The 22433-nt window shown below is 35.9% G+C and overlaps 1 protein-coding gene across 4 annotated transcripts in view; it reads left to right on the top strand.

Annotated features, from left to right (window-relative positions):
• The window catches only part of LOC149534209 (uncharacterized), an 80716-nt gene that overhangs the window by 25312 nt on the left and 32971 nt on the right, over nt 1-22433 (top strand). The window contains exons 2-3 of one of the 4 annotated variants that reach the window (XM_089805492.1): nt 7048-7124; nt 7221-7394. In XM_089805492.1, the coding sequence (XP_089661618.1) occupies nt 7048-7124; nt 7221-7394 (251 nt within the window). Of the gene's footprint in view, nt 1-7019; nt 7395-22433 lie in introns of all 4 variants that reach the window. The other 3 variants (XM_089805494.1, XM_089805491.1, XM_089805493.1) reach the window with 3 other exon arrangements.

Here is a 22433-nt window from a genome sequence, read left to right as displayed (position 1 = left end):
AGGTGACGATCTTACAATCACTTAATTTTCGATTATGATGGATATCTTACAATGTCTATGCATATCGTGATAGATTATACTTTGCATGGTGGATGCTTATATGGTAAGCATTACGAGAATGAGTGCGCACATACCTTATAAACAATTTTTGAGTACATGTTGAATGTTATGCAAATTGATGTTCTAGAGGGCTGCTGCACAGAGCACTTGGTGAATATCATGTAATTTGATGTTCTGGAAGGCCATTACTCATAGTACTTGGTGAATATCTTACATCTCAACATTTTTGAAGGCCATTACTCAAAGAGCATTTGGTCAGTATCATTGATATTTTGAACATTTTTTAGTAATTGGTGAATATGATGTATTCTGGGAGACCAATACTCATGATATCAGACGTGATATCAAAACCTTTTGATTACTTGGTGAATATCGAATGTCGATATTTTGGGAGACCAATACTCACAATATCAGATGTGATGTCAAACCTTATTGAGTGATTATCACATGTTGATATTCTAGAAGACCAATACTCATGATATTAAATGTGATATGAAAATGTTGAATATCTTCTGGTCAAAGATATTCTTATATTACATTGAGGTAATATATGGTCACCTATTTATCCTCTCTAGCTAAGAGGGAGTGTTGATATTTTGTAGCTTTACTCGGATAAATTACTTCAAGATATACATACATACATACATACATACATATAAGGAAAGCATAGGTTCTTAAGCAAATAGTTGAGTTCCTTTGTTTTCAAAAGTCAAAGGATGTCATTAGAACTAAATATTTAAAATTTATTAACAAGCGTTGTCATGGTCATAAACCACTAATGTCATTATATTTAAAAATAAGTACTTTTAAATATCACCATTACATTTGAATTTTAATGATATTTAAATATAATTGTCTAAATTTACACAAGTTTATAATTAATTATAAACTAATTCTTAAATATACATGTTTTAAAACTAAACACAACTAGTTTATAAAACATTAAAAGAAAAACAATCTAAATTTAACCAAACATATTTTAACAATTCAAATTAATTTTACACTAAATAATAATCTTTAAAAAAAACTAATTTAAAAATAATGCATATTAAAATTTTTATATTTTAAAATATTTTAATCAACTTTACAATATTAAATAAAATAACATATTTTAGTTTTTTTAATAAAATAATACTCCATGTGGGGCCGATGCGGGTCATAGCCCCAAAGGTCTCCTTGTGGCCTTCCCTAAAAGGGAGGGCGAGTGCCTTGCAGCCTTGCAGATTACTTAAGAAGCCGTGGTCTACTAAGAGTAGCCGTGCTCTGCTTGGCAACAACCAAGCAAGGTAGCAGGTGGGGGGGTAAATGACCTGTCCTCCCCCCCTCCCCCTTCTCCCTTCCAGTAATAATTTTTAAATTTTTTATTTATTTATAATTTTTTTGAAACTTGTGTAAGTACAGGCCTAGAGGACGAATTTTTCTAGCAAGCTATTTTTCTTTTAGTAAATAAAATGAGAGGAAATTCAAACAAATTGTAGATTCAATCTAAGTAATTTTCCCATTAAACCCTAGCCCATCTAATTTATTTTCTTGCTAAATTTTCCTTCTCTAGAAAATCAAATAGGGGTTTCATTTCATTGCACAGATCCAAGCTAATAAAATAAAATGACAATCAAATTTCAAGCACCCAAAAGACACAAATCATACAAATCTTTTCAAATGAAATATACTATAATAGGTCTTAAACCCTACCTCACGTTGACACTAACAATTTGGCAACTTGGTGAGACCTTTGCTAAATTGAAACCCTTCAAAGCTTCCAAAATTCCTTTTGCTCATAATCTTGAAAATTGCTCCCAAAAACCCATGTGAAATAATGATCTGAAAACCTCTGATATAATATCGTCACATAACTGATTCTTTAGGTTTGCATGGCAGTCATAGTCTTGTATGGATCTCATGGCTAGAGGCTTCATATCCATTGCATGTCGTAAGAAAAACCATATCTCCTAGCAACCTAACGTTCTAAAGAATTACCTGAAAGACACAAAAGAACAAATATTGATAAACTCTACACAAAATGATCAATGCGAAGACTTGATATGGCAACATAAATGATGCTCATCTCGATGTGACTACTCATCATGAGTAAAATAGCACTTTCTTACATTATATATGAAAGATACATTCAAACAGAAATGAATAGTGCCGATCATCCATAAAAATCATGCCAAAGAAAAAAATGGATACACAAGAGTGGGGTGTTGATGAAATGTCATTGACTTAAAATGAATAGACCATGAAAAAGGTAAGGCAAATAGGAGATACGAGTCATCAAAAAAATGTCAGCGCTCAAAATCAATGATCGCACAAGAACTTGAAACACAAGCTAATGAGATTGGACACTATAAGTATAAAGTGCACAATACGGTATTTAAGTCTATAAATCTACGCAACAAAACAAAGAATGAACTGCCTACTTAATACATGCCTATACAAATTTGACACACGTTTCATAAAAGAAGGGAGATGGAAGAAGACAAAATATCAACCATATATGATATACCAAACCATTAGCGGTAACAAAAGATCATTATAACTTTAAAAAAACTGACTAATATAAGAGAATGACGATATGGAACCCTCCCTGACTTGAATGACAATCATAAGAGGTAGATTCTCTCATTGCTGATACAATAGCCCACTTTGATACCATTTTGAATATAGCTCGGAAATCAAAGATAAACAACAATAAGGAAAGCCAACATAGATACAATAGACACCAAAAATTATTGTTGGGGAAACCCTTCGAGAATGAAGGGAAAATCCCAGCCACACACAACAAAAGATGATTTTATTGATAATGAAATTCAAGTTTACAATGACTTTTGCTAGATGTGATATATATAACACAAGAGAGACTCTACACTTTACAATGGAAGCTCTCTTGAAATTCCCAACAATATAACTCGTTATTACAAATACAACTCTTCGAATTTCCACGCCTTAACGCACGATGAATGACACATGTTTATATATTAAATATTACAATTATCATAAATGCCCTTTTAAGCTGACGGTGACTATAACACAATTAACGCCCAAAGATAAATGTTTCTATCGCAGCTACAAACTCCAACAAATATGCCATGATTTACTTGGTAACATTGCCAGGTCACTATATTTCCACTTTAGATCTGACCAAACAATCTACTTGGGCGTTTTGGAATTATGAGCTTTAGGATTTTGCAGCCAGTTACAGTTGATGACTTTTTTACAATTGATAGCTCCAACATTATAAACCCTTAGTGCCCTTTCTTGCATTTTGTATGCCATTGATTGGTATGTTGGAATTCCAAGAGCTTTTGTAATCATCGACAGAGTGAGATTTCCTAGCAACTTGCCATATGGAGCCTAAATCATTCTCTATTTTGAATTATAATGCTTTGTACATTCTATTATTAGGTTAGTACACTGGATGACAAGTAGGAAGTTGGCTACAGCCACAATTCCACTTATGACAATTTTCTTGGCTAGGAATGTTGGAAAATATTCCTTGTGGCCAAACATCCTTATGTTGAACTTGTCTATATTGAGGTATCACAAGTTTGTGTTGCCAATTGTTTTTTCTATTTCAACACAATCTTCAAGTCTAGAAGAAATTCCTTCAGCTCGTTCTTGATCAAAGCCTTCCTTGACAAGCCCGATCCTCTAGATTTTACCATCTTCTTTCTACAAGATAATAATTAACAACACAAGTATTATGTTTGAGAATTAAAATAAATAAAAAGTATGCTTCATTCCAGACTTGTCAAGATTCAAAGAAGAGAACCCCTTGACTTGTCAAACTTCACTCAAAACTTGCTTTGTCCTCTTTGAAACTCACACTTTGTCTCTGATTCTTCAACTTGATGTGTACAAATGAAATGAAGCTTCTCTTATATAAAAAATATCATCCACTGGCCTGCTAGGTTGGTAGTGGGTTAATTTAGCAGCTGCATTCAATACTCTTAAAACATCTTTCAAGTTTCTATTCTGAGAGAGATTCCCTCAAGTCATCTTACAAATTGCTAAAATCGTCTTATAGTCAATTGCTTTTGAAAAAACTATTTAACTTCATTATTACATTTCTTAATTCATGGGTGCACATTTGATAGAGAACTGAATTTTTCAACACTTAATGCGAATATTAAATAATTCTAGTGTTTTGTAATATCAACCTTGGGTACCAGTTAGACACATGAGAGGATTCCGCAATCAAATATCCAACATTTCTAACTTTCGTTTGATCTTTGACCTTGAGTGCATATTAGATAGGGTTGTGGACTTCCGTACCATTTAGCCAAATTATATCTGCCCTTTTCAACTCTTTCCTTGGGTGCAAATGAGATAGTAGTATTGTAACATTTTTCCTTGGTCATAGTGTTTTAGCACCTTTGAGCACATATGAGATAGGAGGGAGGAATTTTAAAGTTTTGACAAATTCCTTCTCTTAGAAGGATCCATGCCCTTGGGTGCCATTAGACAAGGTGAGGGATTTTGTGCATTGAAGAAAATTCCTAGGCAAGTGTGAATTAGCACCCTTGAGCACATTTTACTCCAGGTGGCTGTTTTTTGAGTGCTGAAGAATTCTTGGGCGATGAAGGATCCATGCCTTTGGTGCCAATCAGGCAAGGTGGGGGATTTTGTGGCTTTGGAAAAAAACCATGGGTATAGAGGATCAACATACTAGATTGCTATTTTGACATAATGAAGGGTTTTTTTCTTTTAGAGGAAATTCTTTGACCATGGAGGATTAGTGCATTTAGGCACTCTTGGAGGTAGGTCAAGGATTTTTCATATACCTATTCTTTTTGTGTCGGTCCATGTTGTTGAAGTATAGCATTAGTCAAAGTGATATACTCATTACATTGAGTATTTGTATTCATGGTTTATATGAACATTGTTTTACATCTCATATTATTGATAAGTGTGTGTGTATATAATGTATGTATGTATTCATAAATTACTTAAATAATTGGGCTCTTATGATCAGAAGAGACTATTGTGTTATGAAGTTCTTGAATGTAATTGTTTCACCACCACATGTCTGTACGGGACATGACTTTGTTCTAGCCTTTGTCGGATTGATTTTATCAGAGCTACCTCATTGATGATAAATTATTCTTAAGATAAGTATCTTATATATAATATATATTATGCATTATATATTATTATATATAATATAATATAATATTACATATATGGTTAATATATTAATATTATATATATGTTTAAAGGTGAGTGACACATATAGTTATTTATTAACTAAATGGTGATTAACTATAGAGACTTGTCTCCTCCTCTCATATTTATATGAGATCCAAATCTGCATTTGGATATCATCAATAACAATGGCCATGATTATACATTTGCAGAAACGATCTTAGTTACTTTAACACGTCCCTTTGATTTTTATTGCTCTTTGCCTTTTCCAACTTAGGTGCACGAGGAGAAGTCATGGAATTTTCCAACATTTAGCCATTTTTCACAATTTTCCCATTTGGGTGTTCTTTGGGATGTAATCAAGGACTTTCTTCCATAGTGAAATCTCAACATTTTCCCTGCTCTTTCCTCTTTTGGATGCTTTTCAAGGATGTTCTCAGACTTGTGAATTTTAGATCAACTACTTCGTTTGTTCATTTTTCTTGATTTTTAACTGGATACTTCTCTGTTTATTCCTCTGTCAGTGCTCACCAGTTGTCAAAAATAGACCAGCCAAATATAGATTTACTATAAATTGTAATTTTGTTTAAACACAAAACTAGACCAATCAGGGACATGATGAAACTTGCTAAAAATAGACACCACTAAAAATAGTAATTTGTTCCAAACTCAAAATTAGGCCAATTTGTAAGTTCATCAAAATGCTCAAAGTTTCACTGGCATTCTCTCCGAAAGATCAATTTCCATTTCACACTTCACCAAATTCACTGTTTCTCACATAACTTCCCTTTTCAGAACCAAAGGCAGATCATAGTCCATTCCAGACTTTGCATAAATCACTTGATGCTTGTTCAGAACACAAGGAACTGAGCTGAAACTAGCTGGGGCACAAAAGCAAACGACTAAGTAGGTAAAAAAGTAGGGGTCCTCATTTGCAATGGAGCAATGTGTGGAAAGGTGACAAGAAGTGGCTAGTGGAACATTGGTTCAGCTTTTGCAAGGTTACAACAGGAAGGATCACAAGACATGGAATAAGAAACTCAACTCATATATGCATCTCTATACAAGCCTATGTTTGGGCTGTAACTGATATGTTTAAATTGAACTGCACACCATCTGGTTTATTGTTTTAAAAAAATAACTGCAAAAAAAATCAAAACATATTTTTTTTCATGTAGTCAGAAGCACCAACACAGATAGATGAACACATACACATGCAAATGCATAGAAACACACACATGTATGACTAAAGAAAAATATATTCGAAAAACATGTATTATAAACTATTTTTTTATAATTAAATATTTTTGAAGTAATGTTGTATACTCTTGAATGTATATATAATTGAATTAAAATATATTTTCGTAATTGTCATATCTAGCTGTATTTGTATAAGGGTATCTTTAAAATTTGTTGTATGCTAATCCCCACTGAATCTGTCTCCATGCAACTTTGGTTTATAAGTTATACAGGATGTGGTAAATAGGAATCAACATGTGGAGCAACTAATAAAATTTAGAATGCCAATTTCATCTGGTCAAAATAGTGAAACAGTGAACAATGGGGTGGAGATAAATTAATCAGATTCTAAATTGTTGTACCTAAAGCTAGTTATTTGCTGAATTTAGTATTCTATGCAGAAGAATTTTCTCGAAAATCAGTAGTTGAAGTTCAATTTAGTACATGATCTCTATTATTTAATGTAGAATTTCGTAACTGTTTATACATCAAACAAGTTGTGTCATATAGGTTGTAGTTAGGGGATATTTTGTTGACCTTTATTTTGATCTGTTTTCTGATTCCATTTTGATTAGTTATGTTGTTTGAAAATGTGGGCTTCAGTCTGCACGCCCTTTCCAGTTTCTCTTTTTCACACAGCTGACGGGAATGACAAGGATTATCAAGCCGCAGAGGAAGCTGTTCGTAATTTTCCCAAATTAGATCTTATATCATCATCTTGCATACCAAGAGAAGTAACTTCTGTTGGAACATCTAATTATGTCAATCTAATTCAGGACATACCTCTGGAGTCACTGAAATTGTTATATTGGCTTTTGCACCCTCGATACCGGTTAGAGTTGGTCCAGCATCCAGCAGAAGAGCTATTAATAATTCTACCTTCCAGACTACAGATGGGATACCAAGGAAATGACTTTAATGTTGCATCTTCTCCAGATCATATTCTGCGAGTAAGTTTCACTTCCAATTTTTTTTCTCAATTAGAAATAAAGAATTATCCTTGTTATAACTAACAGTTTTGTAAAGGAAAAATGCTATATTGAAATTTTCTATTGTTGAAATGTAATAGTATATGATAATAAGAGGTGATAATTTGTTGCTCTGTCTGTCTCTTATATACATTATGAACTAAGCATGTGTTATTCTATTGTTTCCCTGAGTTTATTGGTCAAGGATTTAGTGACATAGGGATGAATTTTCAGGGATGGAAAAAATGCTCTCAAGTTTTGGGCGGGTGATTACTAAAATAACCTAAACAAGCTAAAAGAACTGAAATTTAAAAAGTAAATATTTCTCGCACTTGCATTGATGATCCTCTCCCTTAATAGTTAACAACATTTTTGTCCCCTTAAACTGGTACCATTTTTTAATATTATGGACGAAATGGAGCCCCAAAACCCTAGGATGTTTGAGATGTCATTCAGAATCCAAGGACATGTATCCATGGAACATTTATTTCTACTTATCAAATATTAACAGTGTGATTTTCTGTATACAAAAGTTTGCAGTTCATAACAGAAATTACTTTTCCTTATTTATTAATGTAGTTGTTAGATTACTAATAGTCAAATAGTTACCCTGTATATTTGACCACTTGTGGAAGGTGAAGGAATATTTTTATTTCATACTATAATTTCTGTGTGTTGCACAGTTCTTGTGACACATTTGTGTATAGTAAAATGGTTGTGTTTCTCTGTTGTTTGTTTTTCCTAGCTTGAAGTGCCTACATTGTAGACTGGGGTACATTTCTTATCTCATTTGGAAACTCCAGCACATTATCATTTCTTGATGGCATATACAGCATTTAGGCTGTAATGTAAGCAGCCTATATTTGTTTTCCAGTATGCAACTCCACTTCTATAAAAATTCGAGTATGAAACTGTTGCGATTGTAAAACACACTCTCGATTGCAAATGGGGACCCCCACTGGTTTTTTCTTTGGCAGTCAGTAGTTGTCTTGGTAAGGTAGAACTCCTAGGCAAGACTAAGGTGTAAATCAGGATTTTAGTTCCAAGCCAAGATCTTGTAGTGGGTGAGAGGCTTTTAATTGCAAGTTGTTCTCCACACTTAGTTGAAATTTGATCTCAGATTGAGGATGGAAGTTTCAGCAAATATATGAATTGGGTTGAGTGTTGATGGAAATCCAAGCCAAAACAAGGGCGAGATCTGATTTGAACATGATAACAATCCAACAATCAGCCAAACTTCAACATCATACTCAATGTTAGGGCCCAAGAGAGGCCTGATTTCTGCCCTCTTCCTGGGGCTTGGAGCCCAAACATCCCCACATTTCTGCCATAAAATTGGGGCTCCCAAACTCAAGGCAAGTGTGAAATTTGATCTGCAAGGCAATAAAAAAGACAAGTCAGTCAGTGAAATTAGGAGTTACCTTTGAACTTAATCTGATTGACATGTCAAACATGCAATCCTCAAGCCACCATCCTCAATCTGCCCCCAAGTGATTGCAATTAAGTGACAAAGATTTGGACCTCAATGATGAAATCAAGACTTGAAGACAACAAGAAATTTGGGCAAGGCACAAGATATATTGTCCAACACTTCGCATAATTCTGGAGATGAACTCAATGTTGGAGCTGAAGAGGGGCTGAATTTCTGCCCTCTTCGTGGGGCTCCAAGCCCAAAAGAATGCTAGTTTCTGCCCAATTTATGGGGCTCCAAACTTTGCCAATCATGGCATGATAAAGTCTAATTTGCAATTAAAGCAGAAATTTGATGAAGATGCTTTAATTTGCCATTGAAGAGATGCAAAATGCTTGGTATCTTGATCTGGCTCCACTTGTGGAGATAAACAAACCTTAGACAACGTTTTCAACCGAAAAATCAAGTGTAAGTTACAATATTTGTCAATTCTTTTTTTTTGAAGACCAGACTTGGGATGGAGCCCAAGCAAGGTTGCATTTATGACCTCCTTGGGGATACGAGTTCAAGCAAGGACGAATTTACAACCTTGTTGGGGATCCAGGCCCAACAGCTTTTCAAATTCCACCCAACATTTGGTTGGAATCAGAAATGTTGGAGCCCAAACTTGATTCGTTTTTGGATCAAAGTTAAATGATATTGAATTTTCACCATGGTAAAAATTAGGATGACAATCTATTTTGGAGCAAGTAATGTTGAGAATTGTTGGGTGGATATTTTTCAACCGACAGTTTGTTCAAATGCAATCACAAAATAGGTAGACCAGCTACAGCATATGAGACAGAGTCTCTCCTACCTTTTAGGGAAGGTCCCCTCTTCTCACTATTCCTTGGATCAACTCAAGGTAAGCAAGAAGTTGAGAGATTTTGTAAGGGGTGTTACCAATAATCTTTCCTCTTATCTTTCAGGAAATAATCCACTTACCTGCAGAGCGAGTAATAAGCAAGATTAAATCTCTAAGTACACTTCTATCTAATAGCTAGAGACAATGATACCGATAAACCAACACCAACTCAAAGGCTGATTGAAAGCGTATTGGTTTGGCTCTAAGTCATGTTTTAATCTATTCTATAAGAATATTCTTGTTGTATGAAGATTGTCTTGACTGTAATACTTGGAACTAGAGCAATGATATGCGAGTTCAAAATGTAGAACCTGAAATGCTTCACTACTTTGACAACAACATAAACATGCTTCTTCGTTTGACTGTATTTCAACTCACGAGCCTTCAAAGGGCAACTCATGAATGAAATAGGTGATTCAATACCTTCATCATTCCTCTGCATTAGGATGGCAAACATGCTATGCTCGGAAGCTTAACTATACATGATGAAGCTTTTTGTGTAATCAGGGCACACTAGTATGAGTGCATGTATTATTGCATTTTTTATTTTTGCAAATGTCGTCCTCCCATCTTGATTCTAGTGAAAGGCATCTTTTCCTTTATATGTGAGCCTTTTTGGCAAAATCAAGCACAAATCTTCTCAAGAAATTTACTTTCCCAAAGAAAGAGTGAACTGCTGTCTTGTTTGATGGCAAAGATAGACTTTAAATTGCCTACACTTTGTGTGGATCAATTTTAATACCTTCCTTGGACACGATGTGTCCCAACATGTCTTGTTTGATGGCAAAGATAGACTTTAAATTGCCTGCACTTTGTGTGGATCAATTTTAATACCTTCCTTGGACACAATGTGTCCCAACAACGTGCCTTCCATCATACTAGAAACCGACTTCTTGGTATTTAGTGATACTGCATGTTGTCCACACTGCTCCAAGACTTGTTGGAGATGATAGAAATAATCTTTATGTGTTTTAGAGAAAACAATCAAGTCATCTAGATACACGATGACACTTTCAGTGATGAGATCTTTGAAAGCAAGATCCATTGCTCGTTATGCATCTGAGCATCAAAAGGCATCTGTCGATATGCAAATGTTCCCCATGGGGTAGTAAATGCCGTCTTATATTGATCACCTTTATTGACTGCAATTTGATTGTAGCTCGAAAACTGTCCAACATAGATAACATCTCTGAACTAGTGACAACTTGTAACAGTTGGTCTGTATCCGACAATGGATAGTTTTCCTTGAGGGATAACTGATTAAGATTGCAAATTTCCACACATGCGGATTTTTCCATTCTTCTTTCATACAAGAACTATATTAGCTATCCGTGATGAATGATGGATAGGAAAGCTAATACCTCCCTCCAACATCTTTTGAATTTTGGATAGAATGATTCTTGAAATCTTTGGATTGTATTGCCTCTGTATTTGGCGAAAAGGAACTGTGCCAAACTGCAAAGGGACGCCATGTTGGACTTCCTTCAGATCTTCGTAAGAGTATGCTAGAACATCCTTGTATTCACAAAGCAATATTATGAATTTCTTCTTCTCTTAATCAGTGCACCAATTACCAATCTTAACTAGTTTTGGATCCTCTTCAATCCCAATGTTTTACTTCTCATATTGTCCTAAGGAATTTGTCCTCGTCTTTTTCTTCTCTTTGACATATCTGTTGTGCTTGTCAAATAGCTACTCTAAGGAGATTAGAACCTTGGGGATCTTATTGCCTTTCAGTGGGATAACTTTTTAACCAATATTAGGATCTTCATAAAAAATGACTTTATTTGGTGAATTTTCGCCTCCTTCAAAATACACATCATCAAATCCTTCCTTGGATTCGAGGAAATTTATAATCCATGTATCATTGTTGAACACTTGCCAATGTCCACAATTATCTGGGACACTTGGTTGGTAAGCCAGCTGTATCTTGTATATTACATCTTCAAAGTCTTGGTGAGGAATAAGTAGAGTAGCTGAAATGGCAAGGGAATCAGCCCTATCATTTAGCTCCTGAGGAATCACTAAGATATTGAAAGCATCAAATATCTTAATGAATTCCCAAACTAAATCATGGTAATGTCTAAGCTGATCATTTCTGACTTGATACTTACCCTTAACATGACATACCGCTAACTCAACATTTGCTTTAACATGTAGGTTCTAGATTCCTTTGATTTGCACCATGTTTAATCCCAATATCAAAGCCTTATATTCAGCCGTGTTATTGGTATTGGGAATTGCAGTTTGTATGAATAAGGGAAAAATTTCCCTTTACATGAAATCAACACAATTCCTGCACTAGATTCCATTGAAGCACAACTTCCATCGAACTCCATGGTCCAAACTTCATTAGAGTTGCTTGTACTTTCTTCACAATCCATAAGAATAATTTTTCCTTCGAGGGAATTTGTAGAATCCCCTTTAGAAACAATTTCTTTTTCTTTAAGAAGATCCAGAGGATCATTTTTAGGAACAAATTTTCCTTCAATTGTGACTAGCAATTGATTTGGAATAACAACCTCCTCTTGTTCTTCAGTAGCATCAACAAGCCTTTTGACATCTAAAATCAAGGAGCAACTTTTATAGCTACTTGTCCAGTCTTTCACAAATTTTGATACTTCATTAGCGTGCAAGTAGTAATTACCCATTCTAGCTGACTCAGAAAGAATTTGAGCATGTGGATCATTATATTTGATCACCGCATACTTTGTTTCCCTCTCAAGATGCAACTTCTGCATAACACCTTTCACATGTATTTCGGCTTCAGTCATGTCCATGTTGAGTTCACCACCCATGTCCTTACAAAAATTACTACCAAGCAACATTCTGTAAGAAATGGGTACATTTGCAACTAAGATAGTCATTTTGATATATTTGTCTGGGAAGGACGCAAAGGCAAGGTGGGCATCTTTGATTTGTTATTTCAAGGATGCTTATTCTCCATGGAATAGCAATTACTAAAGAACTTCGTCAAGGTTAACCCCAAAGCATCTGCAACCTTAGTTGGCATAACATTATCGGAGGCGCTAGAATCTATGACACAATTGCTCAGCTTGAAACCATTAATCAGTAGGGAAAGGTAGATAGGTTCAATCTTTCTTGGAACTAAGGATGGAATAGTAACTACGTTATTGGCAATGCTCTTAGATTTAGGGGCAGCTAATTGAGGTTGGGTAAGTTGTGATTCCTTGACGAATTTGGTAAGCCTATCTAGCTGATATGGATATGCTTGTTGGTATTCTACCTTAGACATTTGGATTTTAGTCCTCTTAGCATGATCTATGATATCAAAAGCTTGGAATGAACTAGCTAGAGAGGAATTTAAATTTTCAGCTTGAGGCTTAACATTGGTGTTAGGCATATTGGGCTTTTAAATACTAGATGTAGTAGGTAGATCAACACTTGATTTTTGGCTGGGTCATTAGGTAGGGCTGGCAGCATTGTTCCCCTTTTTGCAATGATGACAGGCATTTGAGGAGCATCCAATTTCTTTTCAGCTTCTTATTTTTGTTGAGCCATCTTTGTTTGCATACACGTCATGACCGGATCTGCTTGTGCAAAATCAGTCTCGTGGCCCTCATCATTGTATTGGACTTACCCAATAGTAGAGTCACCCACTGCTTCATGATCTTCATGATATTGGGCAGCAGTATCCTTAGAAGGATACTCTTCTAGAGTATATCACTTAATGGTGCTTCAAATGCAAACCTCTATGGAGAAGGAGGAAGCTTGTTCTGGATCTTGGTTGGATAGTTATTTACAACATTAGGATATGGCCTCCTTGGTATATCCTTGTATGGAGCAGCAAACGATCCTTAAGATATTTGCTTCTTGAGGGCAAGAAGTTCATTTGCTAATTTCTGAACCAACGGATCAGTTGAACCAGATGAAGAAGATTCCATATAGGAATTGTTCTTGAGTCGGTTGTAATCCTTATGGATTTTTCTACAAGTATCAAGTCATCTTCAATCTCCATTGACAAAGTTTGTGCAAGAGCCAAAGTCAGAGGGGCAAACCTTCTCAGAAAGATAGTGATCTTTGGAAGTTGAGTGTTATGAAGAAACACTTAAAAATGGCAGCAATAGATTGAGAAGAATTGGGAAGCCGGTTAGCTAGTTTATTGAATTTGGCAATAAATTCTCACATTCCATCTTGCGTCTCCTTCATCTGCGTGAGCTGTGCTAGGAGAGAATGCCCATTTTGTGCCAGTTTGAATCTTTCAAGAAACTTGGTCTGCAAAGAAGTGCAATCTGTAATGGTGTTGTGTTCCAAATTGTAGAACCAATCGGCTGCTATACCTTGTAATGTCTCAATGAAAAGCCTTATAGAGATCTTCATTTTCAACACCAAAAACTCCTATATCAATGTAGAAGGTTTTAACATGTTCATCTGGGAATAGCTGTCTTCTTTTTGGAAGGTGGGAAGCTTGTTGTTTGGGAAAGAGAAGGAATTTTAGTGAGTAAATCAAAATGAGCTTGTTGAGCCCAAAATGATCTAGTAGAACTTGATGAACTTTCAGCCTTCTTTCTCCTTGAATAAACGTGCTCAAAACTTGCTAGTGTGCTAGCCTGTAATTTGCTAAACACCAACTAGAACAAGGGCATAAAACTTCAAACGGAAGCAAGAGGCTTTTGAATGCATTTGTATTAGTGGAGTCACCAAAAACTGTTGTGTGGATATTTTGCAACTGACAGTTTGTTCAAATCCAATTGCAAAATAGGTAGACCAACCACAACATACGAGACAAAGTCTCTGGTACCTTTAAGGAAAAGCTCCCCCTTCTCAACATTCCTTGGATCAACTCAAGGTAAGCAAGAAGTTGAGAGATTTTGTAAGGGGTGTTACCAATATTGTTTCCTCTATCTTTTAGGAAAGAAACCACTTACTTGCGGAGTGAGTAATGAGCAAGATTAAATCTCTAACTACACTTCTATCTAATAGCTAGAAATAGTGATACCGATAAACCAACACCAAGTCAAGGGCTAATTGAAAGCGTACCGGTTTGCCTCTAAGTCCTATTTTAATATATTCTATAAAAATAACCTTTACCATTGGTGTACATAAGACTTCTAGATGTAGGGAATTTTAACTATTTTTTGTGAATTTGAGATTGCAATACAAGCTACAGTCAAAACTTCTAGTCTATGTATCTCTCCAGTAGCTCCCAATTAAAACTTTGGCTCTGATTGCTTCTTAATTCACTATGCTCTATTATAACACACAACAAAATGAATCAAAGATAATAGACACAAATTATAGTCGAAGCTTGTAATTTGCACCATCACAATTGCTCTCAATCAAAGTTTCAACTCCAATTGTTTCTTTGTATTCACTTTTCTTCAAAATCAGTATTACACAATCAAAGTTATGTTTGCACAATTTTATCAAAGCTTTCTTGCATACAATAAAATATGATTTTTACAATGAGGGGGGCACTTCTTATATAGGAAAAGAAGAGAGAGTCAGGAGGAAAAAGTGGGAACAACTCAACCACTTTGACTCGATAAAACTAGTGAGAAGAATTATTGGATTCATGTCACAAGGACATGCAAGTGAATTACATGAATTGCATCACATGCAATTCATCTTCTATAACTACAAAGATGAAATGCTAAAAACTAAAAAGAAAAAGGTGGAGAAAGTTGAATCAACCCTTGATATTGTCAAGGAAAGCCTTATATTTGGCAATACAATTGTGAACCATAGGAAGATCTAGAATCTTCATTGTCTTTGAAATGGCTTCAACTTTGACTGCATTTGCATGTGCTGATTTTACAATTGTAATTTTCAACAAGAGAATCCCACAAGTGTTTTCAACAAACTTGTATGTAGTGGACCTGTTCATCAGATGTGATCCAAAATCTTAAGAGTCAAAATCAGCATTGACCCTGTTGGTGTACCTTGAAGTAATTTCCTCTTTGGTGAATAGGTTATCATCTTCAATAAGGACTTTGCATCCCAATTGTATTAAATTGTTCATGATCTCCAATTCTACTGCTTGACTGAATGATGTCGTATGTTATCAAGACATCCAAATTATTGTTTGCCATTTGATCCCAGGTACCCAAATCTTCTTTCGGGGTATTGGTCTCTTGGTTGAAGGAAGCAATCATGTCGTGGAGTCTTTCTTCAACACCTCTAATTTGTTCACAGACTTTTAGCGCATCTTTGATCGACTGAACTCCTTCTGAGATAGCCTCTTCGAACCAAGCCTTTGCTGCCTTGGCTTTTTGATTCACCTGAGCTATTTGAGATGTGATGACCACAAGTTGTGAGGATTGTTGATGTACGATCTTCTGAAGATGAGCATTCTCTTGATTCAACTGATTTTTCTTTTCCTAGCACTCATGATTGCTTTTTGACAAATTCAAGAGTGCAGCTTGGGCATCTTATAAATACCCCAGCCGTGACTGTTTACCAAGTTCAATTTTGGTGAACTTGTAATCCGAGTGATTAAGCTCCTTAGTTGGTTTATCCACCAAAGGCTCTACAATCTCGACATATTTGGTCTTTTTAGAATCAACAATGATTCTTGTTTGTCTTTAGTAGTCTAGATTCATTTTTCTTTGTAGGGAGATCGTGTGGGGGTAATACGACCTTCCTCCCTTTCACGGTGATTTTTCCTAACCATGCAGGTAGACTGTAACCTTCATCTGCTGAAACTGGAACAATGGCTCCAACAGACATTGATCTCGATTTTATTGCTATTGTCACAGTGCATGCTTAAGTTTGCATAGCCGAAACCATGGGTGTCCTTTGAGATGACTCCATCATGAACATCTCAAACCCTGCGGCCGAGGTATTGAGTGGGGAAACTTGACCTTCTATGAGAGTTGGAAAATCATCAAATACATTTCCCAAGTTCTTAGATTGCTCTACTGTGATGATAGGAGCTGTAGAAGAGATGGGGAGTGCTAACATGTTCACCTCCAAGATGGAAATGGTAGGTGTGAATATAGTGGAAAATGAATCTACATCATTGTCTATGACATCCAAGAATGGTTCCTCCTGAGTAGATGGCTCCTGGTTGTTTGATGACTGTAGGGAGACATGTTCATTATCTCCCCCTCTTCCTATTCGTCCTCTTTATCATATTCATTCTTTGATTCTTCCTTTGATTCTTGCGCTTGCAGGGGTGCTTGAGAAGAATCCAAAGATGGATTTGAATATTTTCCTCCTTTGAGCTTTAACTTGAGGGTTTTAACTAGCTTGGATGAGGATTAACCATCCTTGTTTTTAATCTCCACTTGAGATTTCCTTCTAACAGACCCAAAGTGATTGCAATCTATCCCAATCTTTGGATGTACTCTCTTGAGGCCTTTGCTTTTCAGCTACTTGTTAGTATTCAACAAAACAAATTGGAATCTATCAAAGACAAAAATTCATTCCTTTTGTTGCCACTGAATAGAAAAAGGGCCAAGCTTGTCACACTAAGTATTGTGATATTTTGGATCGAGGATCACACCATTATCTTCAATATCAAACCCTGTTGGAATTTCAACCATGTTGAGGTTGATGATTTGCTGCAATGTAAGCCTGCAATAGTCCATCTTCGCAATGTCAATCGACACATCCTCCATGTGACGAACATGGGTGAATGCCCTCTTGATCTTTGATTGCATCCATTGGTAATCAAAGTCGGACATAGCGTTGAACTTTTCCAAGGTATTGAGATGAAGTTTTGCTTCCATAACTTTTGCTTTATAAACTGAATTAAGTGTATACCGACCAATCTAGAGGGGTTTGGCAGTGGTAATGTTGAATCGTGGCCTGTGCTGACTGTGTTGGTATGATTGCACCTCCATGAGCTATCTGGCCATCTCGATCAGAATGATCCTATTAGTAGGATATCTCAATAAGGTGTACGATTCTCCTTGAAACTAACCAACTCTCAGATAGCTAAAAGTTGGGAATTGCAAGAAAATGTACCTGAACCAATCTCTTTTGGTGGAAATTCTTGAGAACATTCCCGTGGCTGCAACAATGTAGACCATTTATGAATTCATGCAGAATGGTGTCGATGTCCACACATGAATTAACCTGTTTGTACAATGTTGTGCTCATGAGCTCTCCCCAATAAATGGGTTCCTTGTTCTCAAAAATTTGGAAGATGAATTTATACATCCAGGGTTCAAAGTTACCAGATTCTTTGAGGCCACAGATTCTGCTAAGGAGAGTTATCAAATCATTAAATTCTGCAGAGAAGTCAGATTTGTGTATTGTTCTCGGCCATATAGAAAAATTGGGTCTCTTATTCACTAACCAGTTATCATTGTTATGCCTTTAATAATCTAATTTTCTTTGATTCCACTGTTGCAGGGACATTTCTTTAGACAAATCCACACATTCTGAAGTTTGAGGGACTTTGAAGATATGCTAAATAACATTTGGATCAAAGCTGGTAATGACCTTATCATCCACAACCTTAAATGTTTTTGATTTAGAGCTGAAACGATGAGCATATCCCAAGATGAACTTAGGTTCCAGAGCAGCCATTAAGAAAGTGGATACTAGATGAATATTGCACCTCTTGATACACTGCATATCCTTGTTGGTAGAAGCTTCGATCCTTTGCAAGAAATTGGCCATGCCTACATGCCCAATCTTCGTATTTGAGATTTGATCCAAAGTAGATGAAACGAGTGATGTTGTTGTGCGAGCCAGCTCCTTATCATATTGATATTTCATCATTCGTTTGCCTTTTGATGAAATTCCACAGAGTAAATACATCGTATGAAGGGATTGGATCCATGAGGGCATTAGACTTTGGTTTGCAATGGCATATCTATTAAGAACAAGGTGTTCAAATTATTGATTAGATACTAATGGAACATATGCGATGGCTGAAAATGAATAGAGCAACATGTATTTGGACAAAAAGGGTCAAAAACAAACTTGGAATGATGGATTGCATGTGGACAAAGATGGGCTTTTGCTTGTATGGCCAAGAATGCAAGTTGAAAGCATATCAATATGTTGAGGACAGCTTTGGTATTTAAAAGTGTGGCCTTTTACCAAAATCGGGTTCTTTAGAGGTAATTACATGTGGTAAAAATAAATCATCTTTACTTGAGATACATGTGTAATTAAGTTTGGAGGATGTAATTGCACGTGTTAGAGAATGGAATTTGGAAAATGGATGAAGTATGGATTGGCATGGAAGATGAAGATATGCATATGCACTTGCATTCTTGGCTGGGAATCCTCAACTTTCTTCCAAAACAAAATAGAAAAAAGAAACAAACAAACAAGAAAAACTAAGAGCAAAACAAAAACATACCTCTTGCTATTGACTCGAAAATGACAAACTTGAAGATATCCCTTTACATGCAATTTTTCGTTTTTGGAGTTTGGAAGAGTTTTTGCATTTGTTATGAGAGGACTTTAAGCTTATTTAAAGAGAAAATGCAAAAGACAAGGGCTACATTTCAACAAATGGACAAAAACGAGCCAAAGAATGCAATATTGTAGCAAAACAAGTAAGAGATGGGTGAATGCCCTCTTCATCTTTGACTGCATCTGTCGGTAATCAAAGTCGGATGTAGCTTTGAACTTTTTCAAGGTATTGAGATGAGATGAAGTTTTGCTTCAATACCTTTCGCTTTATACACTAAATTGAGTGTATACCAACCAATCTGGAGGGTTTTGGCAATGGTAATGTTGAATCCTGGCTTGTGCTGACTGTGTTGGTATGATTGCACCTCCACGAGCTCTCTAGCCATCTTGATAAGAATGATCCTATTAGTAGGATATCTCGATAAGGTGTAGAGTTGTCCTTGAAACTAACCAACTCTGAGATAGGTAAGTTGGGAATTGCAAGAAAACGCACCCGAACCGAACTCCTTTGGTGGAAAGTCCTGAGAATGTTCTCGTGGTTGCAACAATCCAGGCCATTTATGAATTCATGCAGAATGGTGTTGATGTCCACACATGAATTAACCTGTTTGTACAATGTTGTACTTATGAGCTCTCCATAATAGATGGGTTCCTTGTTCCCAAAAATTTGGAAGATGAACTTATACATCCAAGGTTCAACCAGATTCTTTGAGGCCACAGATTCTGCTAAGGAGAGTTATCAAATCATTAACTTTTGCAGAGAAGTCAGATTTGTGTATTGTTCTCGACCATATAGAAAAATTGGGTCTCTTATTCACTAACTAGTTATCATTGGTATGCCTTTGATAATCTAATTTTCTTTGATTCCACAGTTGCAGGGACAAATCCACACATTCCGAAGTCTGAGGGACTTTGAAGATATGCTCAATAACATTTGGATCCAAGCTGATAATGACCTTATCATCCACATCCTTAGTTGTTTTTGATTTAGGACTGCAACGATGAGCATATCCCAAGACAAACTTAGGTTCCAAAGCTGCCATAAGGAAAGTGGATACTAGAGGAATATTACACCTCTTGATACACTGCATATCCTTGTTGGCAAAAACTTTGATCCTTTGCAAGAAATTGGCCATGTCTACATGCCCAATCTTCGTATCTAAGATTGTGATGTCCCCAATTTTGTCGGCATTAGAGTTTTAGGGATTAGCCTATTATTATGATCCTCGTACGCTGATTATTGTGGATAGAGGGTCTTTTGTGGCAGTGGCTTGGTTTGGGAGGGTCTTATCTTCTCCACATTTCAGTAAGCTACAGGTTCGTCTTCGTTTGGCTCAGATCAGACTTCGTTTGGGCTTAGTTTGTGTACTTACTATTTGTGGTAAGTTGGTGTTGGTCGAGATGGACTCTTTCTATTTTTGGAAAGTGCATTTGGTCACATGGAGAAATAATATGTATGACTCCTATTTCAGACGTCATATTTAAATGATGAGTATTTTGGGAGTTATTATATTTTTAATGGCCAAATTATTAATAATTATTAAATGGATTATTATAAAGTTATAATTTAACTTTATAATTTCACTTAAGTTGAGAGTTGAGTTATCATTGGAAAATGTCATTTATTAATTAGTTAAGCCAAGTCAAGTGGGAGAATCTAATGAAAGCCTCTAACTAATGCTGTGTGGTGAAGCTTCTTGAGTGAAGTTACATTTTGGCAACAAAAGAGAATCTAGATGTTATAAATACAAGCTCATTTCATTGGGAAAAGCACGTTTTGATATTTATTTGGTTTTGTTGCCTTTGTGGCTTTTTCTGAGGTTCTAAATTTGGATGCCCTTACTGAGGTATAAGGGTTTTGATGCTGAGAAGTGGTTTTTAATTCACAGCTGAGGTATTGTGAATTAGTTTCTGAGAATTGTTTTGAATCATTGCTGAAGTATAGTGATTTAATTATATTTTGGGATATTGGTTGAATCTTCTTCATTGTATTCTTTGTGGCTAAGTAGCGATTGTTGGTTGGAATAATTCAGTCTCTTCTCTTACTGTATTGACTATGGCTGAGAGGGTAATTCTATCTTGAAGTGTTTGGTAATTTATATCTTTGATTTCTGGTAATTTTTGATTTGGATTTCTCAAGGCTAGATGTTTATGGTTTTGCTAGTGATAAAATTGTTATGTGATTGCAAGCGAGAATTGTCTAAAGCATACTAAGTTAATGAATAAATTCAGAATTTTTTGTGAGCCATTTGTTGTTTCAGATTTAAATGTGCAAAGTCACATGGCAGATTTATATACTAGTGATTGATATCTATTTGAGCAATGTATAAGGCTAAGGTTAGCTAAATTTGTGAACAATTGTTGCATTTTCCGATACTGTGTTTTAGAATTTTAAATACCATATATTTAGTGATAATTGGGTTGTCTACCAATTGTTTGTTGAACTGTCAAATGTCTGAATAAGTGGTATTGCTAGAAGCATAATCAAATGGGGTTATTACATAGATTTGATCCAAAGTAGATGAAACAAGCGATGTAGTTGTGTGCGTGATGTAGTGCAAGGCAGGAGAATCCCCAAAGGAGATGTCTTAGCCCCCAACAAATAACCACACAGCGGAAACACAACAAGAAGAAGTAATAATGCAAGATCTGATACCAAATCACCACTCTTTATTCATAAATATAACTAATTACATGCAATATGCCCGACTGTAAGGCCTTCTGGGTTGGGGCCAAATACAAATAGCAATTACAACATCAGTTCTGCAAGATCCAACAAGTTCCACTTACAAATCCAATCCCAGCCAGTCCAGATACACAACTAGATAAGAACACCAAGAAGAATCCACACTTGTACCCTCAGGTCCACCAAGCAATCCTCTGGTTCGCAAGCTGCAGCCCTAGTTCTTCAAAATTCACATCTACACTTCATTATTCCCAAGCTGGAATATCATTCCCAAAAACAATGAATCCCTAAAAGACTCCACAAGACCCCTATTTATACTTGCCAAAACGGCTTACAGAACATTCTAGAACATTACAAAACAAGAAGGCGGACCCAACAACGGTTTGGACACAAGGCAAGATCTTATCATAAACGTTGTGATCGAAATAAATCCCTCAAGTTGGTTGGCACCAAAAACATAGAAAACACATCCAAAATGTTGACACTCGGCATCAACAAGAAAACTCGGCACACACTATGGAACTCGGCACACATTGCAGAGTGAGATGGGATAACACGCTAACCTGAGTGTTAACATGATGTGGGATAACCTCAACTCGGCTTAAATTGCAAAATTACTGGCACTCAGCAATTGTAGCAACTCGGCAATGACTAAAACTCAGCAACAATTGCTAGAATGAA

The sequence above is a fragment of the Cupressus sempervirens genome, chromosome 10 (genome assembly GCF_028749045.1).
Source record: "Cupressus sempervirens isolate cs-2001-9-10 chromosome 10, ASM2874904v1, whole genome shotgun sequence".
Taxonomy (NCBI): domain Eukaryota; kingdom Viridiplantae; phylum Streptophyta; class Pinopsida; order Cupressales; family Cupressaceae; genus Cupressus; species Cupressus sempervirens.
The sequence above is the reverse complement of the archived record's forward strand: the minus strand, read 5'-3'. Positions and strand labels throughout refer to the sequence as shown.